Consider the following 12,645-nt stretch of genomic DNA (forward strand, 5'->3'; position numbering starts at 1 on the left):
GACTGGGGTCAGTTTTAGCATAGGAAGGAGAAATTAGGTTCTTACCTGCTAATTTACTTTCTTTTAGCTTCTCCAGACCAGTAGAGGTTAACTTTACGAATGGGTATATATCTAATCATGACCAGCAGGTGGAGACTGAAAACAAAACTTTGGGACAGTATATACTATCCTCCCTTCTCTATTTCCCTCAGTCTGCCGAATAGCCAAGCAGAACCAAGAACTGGAAAACAGGAAGAAAACAATACTCCGAACAGGAGTAACAAATAACATACCCAAATGCTGTTGGAAAATGCAGAGGAGAAATACCCGAAGGAAAATGTCCCCACAGCTCGCCAGCTAAGCCAGCCGAGCCACAGCCGCTGTTCTTTAATTCTCCCCGGCCCTAGAAAAATACTAGAACCCGCAGCAAAAAACAAAAACTGCCCGCGAAAACAGCCCCAACAACAACAACAACAACAGACAGGGTGGGGACCTCTACTGGTCTGGAGAAGCTAAAAGAAAGTAAATTAGCAGGTAAGAACCTAATTTCTCCTTCTTTAGCACTCTCCAGACCAGTAGAGGTTAACTTTACGAATGGGACGTACCAAAGCAGTCCCTCTCACGGGCGGGACCCCCGAAGGGCCGATACCAGAACACGCTCACCGAACACCGCGTCCCGACGCGCCTGAACATCTACCCGATAATGTCTAACAAAAGAATACAAGGAGGACCAAACCGCAGCCTTACAAATATCCACCGGAGGCACGAGCGACGACTCAGCCCAAGAAGCCGCCTGACCCCGAGTGGAATGAGCCTTGAGAAACTCCGGAACAGGCTGCTGTTTCAGAAGATAAGCGGAAGCAATCGTCTCCTTGATCCAGCGCGCAATAGTAGCCTTAGAAGCGCCAGCTCCCCGACGAGGACCAGCCAGGAGGACAAAGAGATGATCGGACTTCCGGAATTCCTGGGTCCGCTGCACATCAGAGCGAAGGACCCAACCGACATCCAACTTGCGCAGCTGCCGTTGCTCAGAAGAGCCCTCCCGACCACCCAAGACCGGGAGAACCACCGATTGATTGACATGAAAAGAGAAACAACCTTCGGCAGAAAGGAAGGAACAGGCCGCAAGACGACCCGCTCCCTAGACAACTCCAAGAAGGGAGCCCTACAAGAGAAAGCCTGCAGCTCAGAAATACTCCTAGCAGAAGTAATGGCCACCAAAAAGACCGCCTTCAAAGAAAGGTCCTTCAAAGAACAGTCGTCCAAGGGCTCGAAAGGCGGGCGCACCAAAACAGAGAGAACCAGAGTAAGATCCCAAGAGGGAACCGAGGGCCGTAGGGGAGGCCTAAGCAACTTGGCCGCCCGCAGAAACCGAATCACATCAGGAAGAGCCGATAAACGCTGACCTGACACCAACCCTCGAAAGGTCGACAGGGCCGCAAGATGAACCCGGAGAGAAGACCAAGCCAGGCCTCTATCCAGGCCATCCTGCAAGAACTCTAGAATGTTAGGCAGAGAAGCGCGAAAAGAGGTCACTCCCCGCGCCCGACACCATTCCTCAAAGAGACGCCAAACCCGCACATAAGCCCGAGAGGTAGAAAGCCTCCGGGACCCCAACAGTGTAGCGATCACCTTGTCTGAATATCCCTTCTTGCTAAGGCGACCCCTTTCAAGAGCCACGCCGTAAGACAGAAGAGAGACGGGTCGAACAAGGGAATGGGACCCTGCATCAGAAGGTCGTCCGAGAGAGGCAGAGGAAGAGGAACCGCCACCAGGTGTCTCACCAGATCCGCATACCACGGACGTCGAGGCCAATCCGGAGCCACCAGCACCACCAAACCAGGATGGTGAACAATGCGAAGAAGCACTCTGCCCACCAGCGGCTAAGGAGGGAACACATACAACAGCCCCTCCGTTGGCCACGGCTGGACCAGAGCATCCAGACCCTCGGCCAGCCCTTCCCTGCGACGACTGAAGAAGCGGGGCACTTTGGCGTTGCCACTCGTGGCCATCAGGTCCATCAGGGGCTGCCCCCAATCTTGCACTATCAACCGAAACGCTCCGGCGCCGAGAAACCACTCTCCTGGATCCAGGAAGTGACGACTGAGGAAGTCTGCCTGAACATTTTCTACCCCGGCTATATGAGAAGCCGAGAGGTCCAGAAGATGGGACTCCGCCCAAACCATGAGCCGAGCCGCCTCCTGCGCCACAGGAGTGCTCTTGGTGCCCCCCTGACGATTGACATAAGCCACCGCCGTGGCATTGTCCGACAGGACTCTGACCGACTTGCCCAGCAAAAGGGAGTGGAAAGCTAACAGCGCCAGCCTGACCGCTCTGGTCTCCAACTCGTTGATCGACCAGGAGGCCTCCTCCGCGGACCAGGTGCCCCGAGCTGAGTGGCCCATAAACTGAGCCCCCCAACCGAGGAGACTCGCATCCGTAAGGAGCACCGTCCACTGCGGGAGATCCAGACCCACCCCCTGAACCAGGTGAGGGGTCCGGAGCCACCAGCGCAGACTGCAGCGCGCCAAACCTCGCAGGGGAACCGGAACATCCAAATCTTGCCTCCGGGGAGACCACCTCCGGAGCAGAGCATACTGAAGAGGACGCATGTGGGCCCGCGCCCACCTCACCACGTCCAGGGACGCCGCCATTGACCCCAGGACTTGGAGGAAATCTCGCGCCCGAGGACCCCGGGACGCCAAAAGCAGGCGAATCTGAGATTGCAATTTGCTCACCCGGGCCTCTGGAAGGAAGACCTTCCCCAAGGAGATGTCGAACATAACCCCAAGGCACTCCAGACGCTGAGCCGGGACCAACCGACTCTTGGAAAGGTTGACCACCCAGCCCAGCGACCGGAGAAACTCCACCACCCGAGCCGTAACCCGGGAGCTCTCCTGCAACGACTTTGCCCGAATCAACCAGTCGTCCAGGTAGGGGAGAACCAGGATGCCCACCGACCGCAAGGCTGCCGCGACGACCACCATTACCGTGGTGAACGTCCGAGGAGCCGTGGCCAGACCAAAGGGAAGCGCACAGAACTGAAAGTGCCGCCCCAAGATCGCAAAACGAAGGAAGTGCTGATGAGAGGCCCGAATTGGAACCTGCAAGTAGGCCTCCGTCAGATCGAGAGACATCCAGGATGGGCCGAAAGGTCCCCTCCTTTATGGCCACCACAAAGTAAATGGAGTACCTGCCGGTGCCCCACTCCGTAGGGGACACCGGCACCACTGCCTCGAGATCTAGCAAACGCTGAAGGGTCTGACGAAAAGCCTGCGTCTTCCATGGAGTCTGACATGGAGAAGCGAGGAAAAGGTCCGGCAGAGAGCGGGTAAACTCCAGAGCGTAACCGTCCCGCACCACCTCAAGGACCCACTGATCGGACGCGATCTCGGCCCATTTGGGGAAAAATTTGCGCAGCCGGGCCCCCACCGGAACCAAAGGGGGCGCCGGCAAGGAGTCATTGCGCAGGACGGGAAGCGGGGGAACCGGCGGAGGGATTCCCTGCCCCCCGACGGGCCCCCCGAAAGGGCTGCATGCGCTGGAAGAACCGACCCCGGGAAAAACCCTGAGCCGGGAAAGAAGCAGCCCCACGCCCCGGGCGATACTTGCGAAATTCCCGCAAACGCCCCCGGGCAGCCCCACACCTAGACGCAGGGCGGGCACGGTCCTCAGGCAGACGGGGCACCTTCGAGTCCGTCAGAGTCTGAATCAACTCATCTAATTCCTCTCCAAACAAAAAGACCCCCTAAAGGGAACTTTAGTAAACTTAGCTTTGGACGCAGAATCCGCCGCCCAAGCGCGCAGCCACAAAATACGCCGCGCGGCCATGCCATAGACTTAGCCGAAATCCGCACCAAGTCATAAAGAGCATCTGAGAGGAACGAGGCAGCCATCGCAATCTTCGCTACCTCCTGATCCACTAGAGACCAGTCATCAGACTCCCGATCCAGGACACGCTCAGCCCACCGAAACACGGCGCGAGCGACTAGCTCCCCACAAACAGCCGCCTGGACCCCAAAGGCAGAGACATCAAAATCATACTTAAGAAGAGTCTCTAACGCACGCGCCTCCGAGACCCTAAGAGCAGAACCGTCCATAACAGGCACGGTATGCCGCTTAGGAAGTGCCGAGACCACCGCGTTCCCCATTGGCGAAATTAAGGTAGCCCTACCTCCCTCCGGGACGGGATACCCAAGAGCCAAGGCGCACACCAAACGAAACTGCGCCCATAGGCCACTGCGCCAACACAAAATCCCGCAAATCCTGACGCACAGGAAAAGAGCGGGAACCAGGACAGACCCCCTGAAGCAGAGGGGCCCCCATACGCGGGGTCTCCGGCGGCGCCACTGCAAAAATGCAGCACCAAGGAGACCTGCTACACAGGTCTAAAAGCTCATCCCTCTGAATAAAAAAGCGCACCACGGACGCATCTGCTCTGGAAGACGGGAAACCCGCCGCCCCGCTGCCAACAGGCGTCCCCTCTAGAGGATCCTGGAATCCCGCCAAAGCAGCCAGGTCCTCAACCAGGCCAACACGCTCCTCCGCCCACCAATTCGCAATCCAAGCCCCCCCGCGGGCGCTTGGATGAGGGAGGAGGAAGAGGGGACGCCAAACGAAAAGAGGGAGGCAAAGCCATAGGGGGCGCGGAGGGAAACCCCCCCCCGAAACCCCCCAGGCGCACGTGGGACCCCCAAAAGTCCGCACAAAGAAAGAAAATAAATTGGGGGCAAAAAACCCCTGGGGGTCCCCAGGGACTCCCTGCCCCAGCAGGGGTCCAAGCTGAAACCTGCCCCTGTGTTCGCCATACAGGGGGAAGGTCACCTGAGGTTGCAGACAAAATGGAGGGGCCAGACAAAGAAAATGGCGAAGTTCCCGCCAAAAATGCTCCCTCCATGGCCTGTAGCGGCTGAGAAGACTGAACAGTCCCAGCCGCTAAGACAGGCAAGTCGGCATCAGCTGTCAAAAAATCAGCTGAGAGGGAATCCTTCGGGGAATCCCTCCGTGGGCGGTTGTGGAAGACCGGGCTTCCCCACTGCTCCAAGCCGACTCGCGAGGCACCATCGGCGGGGAGCTCTGGGCGCCTGCAGCCGCTGCCGACGGAGCTCCACCACCTCACCGACCCAAACCGCCGAGTTCAGGCCGGCCGCGAGTGCCTCGCGGCTGGACTAAAATTGTGGCCTACTCCCCCGGAGAAGGGCACAATTGCTCCAGACGCGACCTAGCTATAAAAAAGTGCTGGTTACATGAAAAAATACAGTAAAATACAGTTTTCTTAAAGGGAAACAACCCTTCAGACCAGCACTACCTCAGGATTTTTTTTTTTTTTTTTTTTTTTACAGAACAGACTCCACAGGCTCTCGAAGCAATATGCCTTGCTTGACTTAGGGGGCAAGGCTTACTGCTGAGGCTCCTCTAAAAAAATGTGGGGAGGTGGAGGAAGTGGGGGGAGGGACCCCGCTCGTGACCCGCCGGGTTTGACACCCCCGAGGTCGGACGGACCCCCAAACAGGGCCCGACCAAGCTCCGTCCGGCCAAAAACAGGGACAATAAACCCCTAAACAAATTCCAACAGCCCTACCAAGAGAGATGGGTACAGATCACTCAACACCTGCTGGAGACTGAAAGAAGACTGAGGGAAATAGAGAAGGGAGGATAGTATATACTGTCCCAAAGTTTTGTTTTCAGTCTCCACCTGCTGGTCATGATTAGATATATACCCATTCGTAAAGTTAACCTCTACTGGTCTGGAGAGTGCTAAAGAAAGAAGAGTTAAAAGAGTATTCAGAAATTTGTTTGATATGACCAAGGGGTTTGCGAGCTAAGCATCCCCCTTGCCCCCCCCCCCCACCTCCTCCTCCACCACCAAAAATTGGTTCAATTACATTTCTACATAAGAAATAGTTTCAGTGTAAACAATACAGAAACTTATATAATAATAATAATAATAATTTTATTTCTTATATACCGCTATACCCTAAGTTCGAAGCGGTTTACAATGAGGGTCGTGTCGAGATAGAGTACAGTGTAACAGCAGAAGACATATGTTTACAACAAGATACATATGTTTGAACAAGATAAGTGCTAAGTATTGGAACCAGGAATTTGAGATACATAAGCTTTGGAACATGATATATAAGATGCTTTGGTATTTCTGGATGAGCAGGTGCTAGGGGTGTTTACAATAAGGTACAGGATATTAACAAGAGAACAGGTACAGGATGTAACACTAAGGTACAGGATGATACAATATGAACAGTATACAAGAGATCAATGCTGTTTACATCTGGATATATACAATGTGCGTAAGAGAGGTGTACAGCATTAAGCGTTGGGGGAAGGGAAGGGCTTTCAAGGGGGATTATAACTGGTAGAGGGAGAAGAGCTTAGGTGGTGTTGAAGAGACGGGTCTTCAGAGATTTTCTGAAGTCAGCATATGATGTGGCTTCGAGTATTGGTTTTGCTAGCCATGTGTTCAGTTTGGCTGCCTGGAAAGAAAGCATTCTGTTTAGGTACTTCTTGTAGTGACATGATTTCAGGGATGGGTAAGTAAAGAGGTTTGTTCTGCGGGAGGTCTTTTTTGGGCCGTGGGTGAGGAATTGGGAAGCATATACAGTGAAACATGTCAGTTAAGGAATATCTCCTTTCAAAAATTGCCTCTCCAATCTTCCATACTCTCCTTGTCATCAACTCATACCCCCCCCCCCCCACACACACACACACACACACCTAACACACAGACATACTCAAAGGCAATGGAAATAACTCCCCTCCCTAGTGCTGCCACACTGCTAGCACCGATAGAATGCCTTTAAAGAACATAAGAATATACTAGGTCAGACCAATGGTCCATCAAGCCTAGTAGCCCGTTCTCACGGTGGCCAATCCAGGTCACTAGTACCTGGCCAAAACTCAAAGAGCTACCGATTCAGGGCAAGCAGTGGCTTCCCCCATGTCTTTCTCAATAACAGACTATGGACTTTTCCTCCAGGAACTTGTCCAAACCTTTCTTAAAACCAGCTATGCTATCCGCTCTTACCACCACTTCTGGTAATGCATTCCAGAGCTTAACTATTCTCTGAGTGAAAAAAAAAAATTTCCTCCTATTAGTTTTCAAATATTTCTCTGTAACTTCATTGCATGTCCCCTAGTCTTTGTAATTTTTGATGGAGTGAAAAATCGATCCACTTGTACCCGTTCTACTCCACTCAGGATTTTGTAGACTTCAATCATATCTCCCCTCAGCCATCTCATTTCCAAGCTGAAGAGCCCTAACCGTTTTAGTCTTTCCTCATACGAGAGAAGTTCCATCCCCTTTACCATCTTGGTCGCTCTTCTTTCAACCTTTTCCAGCACCACAAATGTTTCATAAGTTCAGAGAAAGCCTACGGCTCCTGGGGTGTAGAGTCACCCTTTGATGACTTATCTTTGTTTTTTTTAGGCTGCAAAGGGTCCGAGGCTGCAGAGGGTCCGCAGCACAGAACTAGTAGCCCCGTCAAACCCTGAAAATAAAGAAGGCCGCTCCACCGCTAGCCAAGTGTTTGGTCATTTGCTTGAACTGGGGAGAGGCTAAGATGGACACTGCCGCCTCTCCTGGGCTCACCACATGGCACATGGTGCAACAATGCTCTTCATGCACCAAATTTGTGAATTCTGGCAAGAATTCACATCAGGAGAGCCCAAAGACTCCATCCCAATAGGTTTTGAGGGAAAAATTGCAGTTTTAGAGAAGCAGGGAGCTTCTGAAAAAAAAAAAAAAGATTACTAAAAATCCAAGATGGCCACCATTAAGTAATTTGTGCCAAAAGTGCAATATTTTTTACATTAAACAAATTTCAAAAATGACGATTTTAGGATTTTTTAGGCCAGGGGGACATGTAGAAATCCTCAAAACTTTGAATTTCAAACCTCCCCCGATTCACTTCACAGGCTGTTACAGCCTGCCTTAGCTCTCTTTCAGTAGCTGGAATCAGAAAATCACTGCCTCATGTTGGGAATGTCTCTGCAATGCTGATCTTCAGGCTGCCAGTCAGACCCTTTGCTTGACTGTAACTCCACCCCTGCGGACCGACGGACGCACTCATGGACGGACAGAGGTGAGAAGATGCAGCCGGCATCCTGTAAGACACTGCCGAGCCTCCAATGGATGCCAAACAGCCTGTGCTAGAACCCTCATTTGGCAGAAGAAGAAAGCTCCTATGGTAAATGCAGGCTGGCTGACGGGTACCACCAGGGATTGGCCTGTCAGCAGCAGATCGAAGTCTGTGAAATCTTGATACAGGCAGAGCTGAATAATTGCTCCGAGCACCAGAAATCCTAAAAAAGTGACGCAAAATACACCGAATAAAATAATAAATTGTGGCGAGCACAACACATTCCTGCAGGCACGCGTGCAGAAGGGAAAAACTGTAGAAGAAGCTCAACGAAGTAGAGCAAAGACTCAGACAAAAATACGGAGTGGATTCCTTCTGCAGATGGCACGCAGCCATGGAGACACTACCCATCTGTCTAGAATGTCTTACCTATTGCACTGGAAATACTATTAATAAATTATCTAAAATTAATTCTACTAACGAGCCTTTAGGCACATCATTTAAGTAACCGAATCAGTTTGGAATTCATGCTCCAAGTACTTTGATATGTCTGTTCTTACACTAAAGAACATTTTTGTCCTTTTTGTTTTGTTTGAAATTATTATATCTGACATTTTAATAGCTAAATAAATGTAAATTGGCTTTCTAAAATGTAAAAACAAAAAAATTGCTTTTCTGATTATTCTCCTTGCACATCCCCATATAACTTTTTTTTTCCACTTAGGATTTATTTTCTTCCTTTCTGAAGAAATTCACCCAAAGTAGTGTACAGTATGAACATGGGTGCAGGCAATATGTATTAAAAGCAGCAAAAAAACATTCAAACTAAAGTATGCACTATAACATGATAATACACAGCACAGGGTAAGCAGAGGTGGAACATGTAGACAGATAATAATAATAATATATAATAATAATAATAATATAACAGTTTATATACTGCAGGACCGTGAAGTTCTATGCAGTTTACAATGATTAAAAATGCTACAAACTGAGTAGAACTGGCAGGTTAAAACTAGTGACTAGCGGCTCTAGAGATTGGTTATTGTGGGAAAGATTGTGCAAATCAACTGCCTAACTACTTCAGGAACAGACAGGAGAGGACGTTCTGGGCCAGCCAGGCAGCGATTGGCTGGCCCAGAACGTCCTCTCTGCGGAAAGACTTCCTGTCGGCTTTAGTAGCTGCAGCATAAGCATGGCGGTAAGAGAAGGGGAAAAGGAAGGAGGCTTTTTTTTTTTGCGCGGACCGGCAGAAATTCAACCGACAGTAAGGAGGGAGGGAGGGAGATGGCGGGGACCGCGTGATCCATGATTGCCTCACTGCAGGGACAAGTCCATTCACCGCTCCACGGGGCGGTGAATGGCCTTGTCCCCCGTCCCGCAGAGGCCACTATTTTTTCTTCCCCGTTTCGGTGGGTTACCCGCGGCTAAATGCGGCTAGCCGCGGGTAACCCGCCACCGTGTCATTCTCTACTTATAATATGGTACACAGAACTTTCCAAAAAGAAAGCTGCCACGCCACATTTTTATAGCCTTTATCTCTGTTTTTGGTAATCCCACTTTTGGATCTTTATGCTCAGTGGGTCACATTTGTTTCTCTGGAATCCAAAAGTGAGAGAGGAGACTGTGAACGAAACTCGAAGGGGTAAATAGTCATGCCCTTACTGTACTCAGGTATGGTAAACATGACATTTTCAACAGGAAAATGTTTTAACATACAGTACATCTACAACTGATACCTTATGTGTAATAGAATTCCATCATCACAGGTCACTCAGCTTTACCTCTGACGTCAATAAGTTTTAGTTCTCACTTCACTACAGTCAATATCTTATTTTCAACGAGAAATTACAGGAAGCACAATCTTACCTGGCAAGTTCATTAATTAAGTTTGCAATCCGCCTCTTATCTTCCGGACACAAGTCTTTCAAGGATGCACTCTTTGATTCTGCAACTTCATATATAACCTAAAATAAATTACCATTTTTTTTAAACAAAGTCTTATCTTAAATTACATAAGAAACCAAAAAGAGAGCTTCAAATTTTTCAATTTATTTTTCAAATTTCTTTCATCTTCTAACATGCTTTCTGCCTGGACTCTAAAACCATTTCATTGTCAAAGATTAGCAGAATTAACTGGATTTGGCATTCCATAACTATTGTAATCTTTTTGCATAAATATAATCAAAGTGTCTGAATGTTTGCAAATGATCCACTAAATATTTGCCCTCTTTCCTGCATTCTCATGAAGCTGGCTGCTCATCTTTAAGTTTAAACATAAGTTTTTGATCTCCAGTTCACAAAACAATCTTGTATTTTTGTCACGCTGACACAAAGAGCAGCACAAGTTCCCACTGACGTGAAAGGCAATGAAATCTCTCAGCTCTGAAGAACTGCCTCTCACTGGTCTTCTTGCCAGAGGGTCAGCATGACATGGTGCAGCTACTTATAGTGTGACTCTAATTTTGTATAGTCATATTGCCATGTAAGTTAAGATGCCTCTCCATGCATTAATCTACGAGTAATCTTAGGTGATGGTACATTGTAATGCTATGACTATTAATCTGTAACCCGTTCTGAGTTTTTTAGGGAGGATATGATATAAAAAGGGTGAGGGGAGGGAGTTACAGAATAATAATTTTACAATGTATGTCTATCACAATGCAAAAAATTATACTAAGTGGAAAACAAGTGAACAAAAAGGACCATTAGCTCTGCTGCATGTCAGATCCTAGTATACATATTGTATCTCTTTGGTGTATGGTGGAAGAAATGAAACTTTTGAAAGGAAGCTGATCTGTCTATACCAGGGGTGTCCACACTTTTTGGGCTTGCGAGCTACTTTTAAAATGACCAAGTCAAAATGATCTACCAACAATAAAATAAAAAAAAAACACAACGCACACTGTACGCATAGAAAATGTTAATTATCATTCCTATTCCAGGGTTTTTCAAAGAGGTCAAAGCAGATGACTCTATGCACTATCACCTCAGTAACAACCATACAAAAATAGACAAATATACCCCCCTCCCTTTTTACTAAACCACGATAGCAGTTTTTAGAGCGCAGGGAGCTGCGCTGAATGCCCAGCGCTGCTCTCGACGCTCATAGGCTCCCTGCGCTAAAAAACTCTATTGCGGTTTAGTAAAAGGGGACCTTAGTGTAAAATACAGACAGCAGATATAAATTCAGACACATTTTGATCACTAAATTTAAAATAAAATAATTTTTCCTACCTTGTCTGGTGATTTCATGAGTCTCTGGTTGCACTTTCTTCTTCTGACTGTGCATCCAATCTTTCTTCCCTTCTTTTAGCCTGTATGCTTCCTCTCCTCCAGACCTTGTTCTCTCCCCCAACTTTTCCTTCCTCTATCCCTGTCCTTTCTTTCTCTCTGCCTCCCTTTCTTTTTTTTCTGTTTCTCTTCTTTCCTTCTGTCTCCCTGCCTGCCCTTTTTCTTTCTTTCTCCCTGCCCTCCCCCAAGCCACTGCCACTGCCATTGCCATCGGGGACCAGGACCCAAACCGCCACCAATAACAGGCCCGAAAGCCGACCCGCCCCAAGCTCTCTCTGCTTCGGCCGACCAGCATTCCTCTCCCCGACGTCAATTCTGCCGTCGGGGAGAGGAAGGCTGATTGGCCCAAGATCACGATCGACCTATTGGGGGAAATGCTGCCGGGTCCTGCCTTCGCGGAAACAGAAAGTAGGCAGGACCCGGCAGCAAGAAGAGCAAATGCTTCACTAATCTGTCTCCCCGCCTTAGCCCATAGCGAACGCTTGCTTCCAGGCTCTCAACATGTGCATGCCGGCTTCCCTTCTCCCCCAACCCCCCCGGACATAACTTCCGGTTTCGGAGGGAAGAGAAGGGAAGCCGGCACGCACACGTTAGAGCCACGGAGCATAAGTTCGCTAAGGGCTGAAATCTCCAAGCTGTTTTTTTTTGTTTTTTTTAAATGTTCAGCAGCGGCGACAGCAGCAGATGACAGCTGGGCGGACCGCCCAGCTAAAAGGCCCTAGAGACAACACTGGAGAGGAAGACTGATCGGCCCGGTAGATCAGGACGGCAACACGAGTCTATCACGGAGCCCAGGATGGGCTCCACGATCGACTCGCGTTGCCTTCCTGAGCTACTGGTCGATCGCGATCGACGTGTTGGGCACCCCTGGTCTATACTGAGCAAAATACTTCACAGAACAATAAGAAAAGAGTGTTGGAGCACCACGTACACCCACTTGTTGAAAACCTCCGACATGTGAAATCAGTACTCAATTTACACCTATTTCCAAAGACAATATAGAAACCTGATGGCAGATAAAGGCCAAATGGCCCATCCACTGTCTCCTCCTCTCCCTATTGGCTAAGGTTCTTAATATTTGCATCTCTTCTTCCTATAGGCTAAAGCTCTTTACACCTGCATTGTGAGATCATAGAGCTTTATGGTTATAGAAACATGATGGCAGATAAAGGCCAAATGGCCCATTCAGTCTGTCCATCTGCAGCATCCACTATCTCCTCCTCTCCCTATTGGCTAAGGCTCATAAAATTTGCATCTCCTCTTCCTATAGGCTAAGGCT

At 49.2% G+C, this 12,645-nt stretch overlaps 1 protein-coding gene across 4 annotated transcripts in view; it reads right to left on the bottom strand.

Annotated features, from left to right (window-relative positions):
- Positions 1–12,645, bottom strand: part of KIAA1328 (KIAA1328 ortholog) — a 381,040-nt gene that overhangs the window by 312,128 nt on the left and 56,267 nt on the right. For all 4 annotated transcript variants that reach the window (XM_033935328.1, XM_033935330.1, XM_033935329.1 and 1 more), the window contains one exon: positions 9,942–10,039. In XM_033935328.1, coding sequence (XP_033791219.1) covers positions 9,942–10,039 — 98 coding nt within the window. The remainder of the gene's footprint in view (positions 1–9,941; positions 10,040–12,645) is intronic.

This window comes from Geotrypetes seraphini, chromosome 1 (genome assembly GCF_902459505.1).
Source record: "Geotrypetes seraphini chromosome 1, aGeoSer1.1, whole genome shotgun sequence".
NCBI lineage: Eukaryota > Metazoa > Chordata > Amphibia > Gymnophiona > Dermophiidae > Geotrypetes > Geotrypetes seraphini.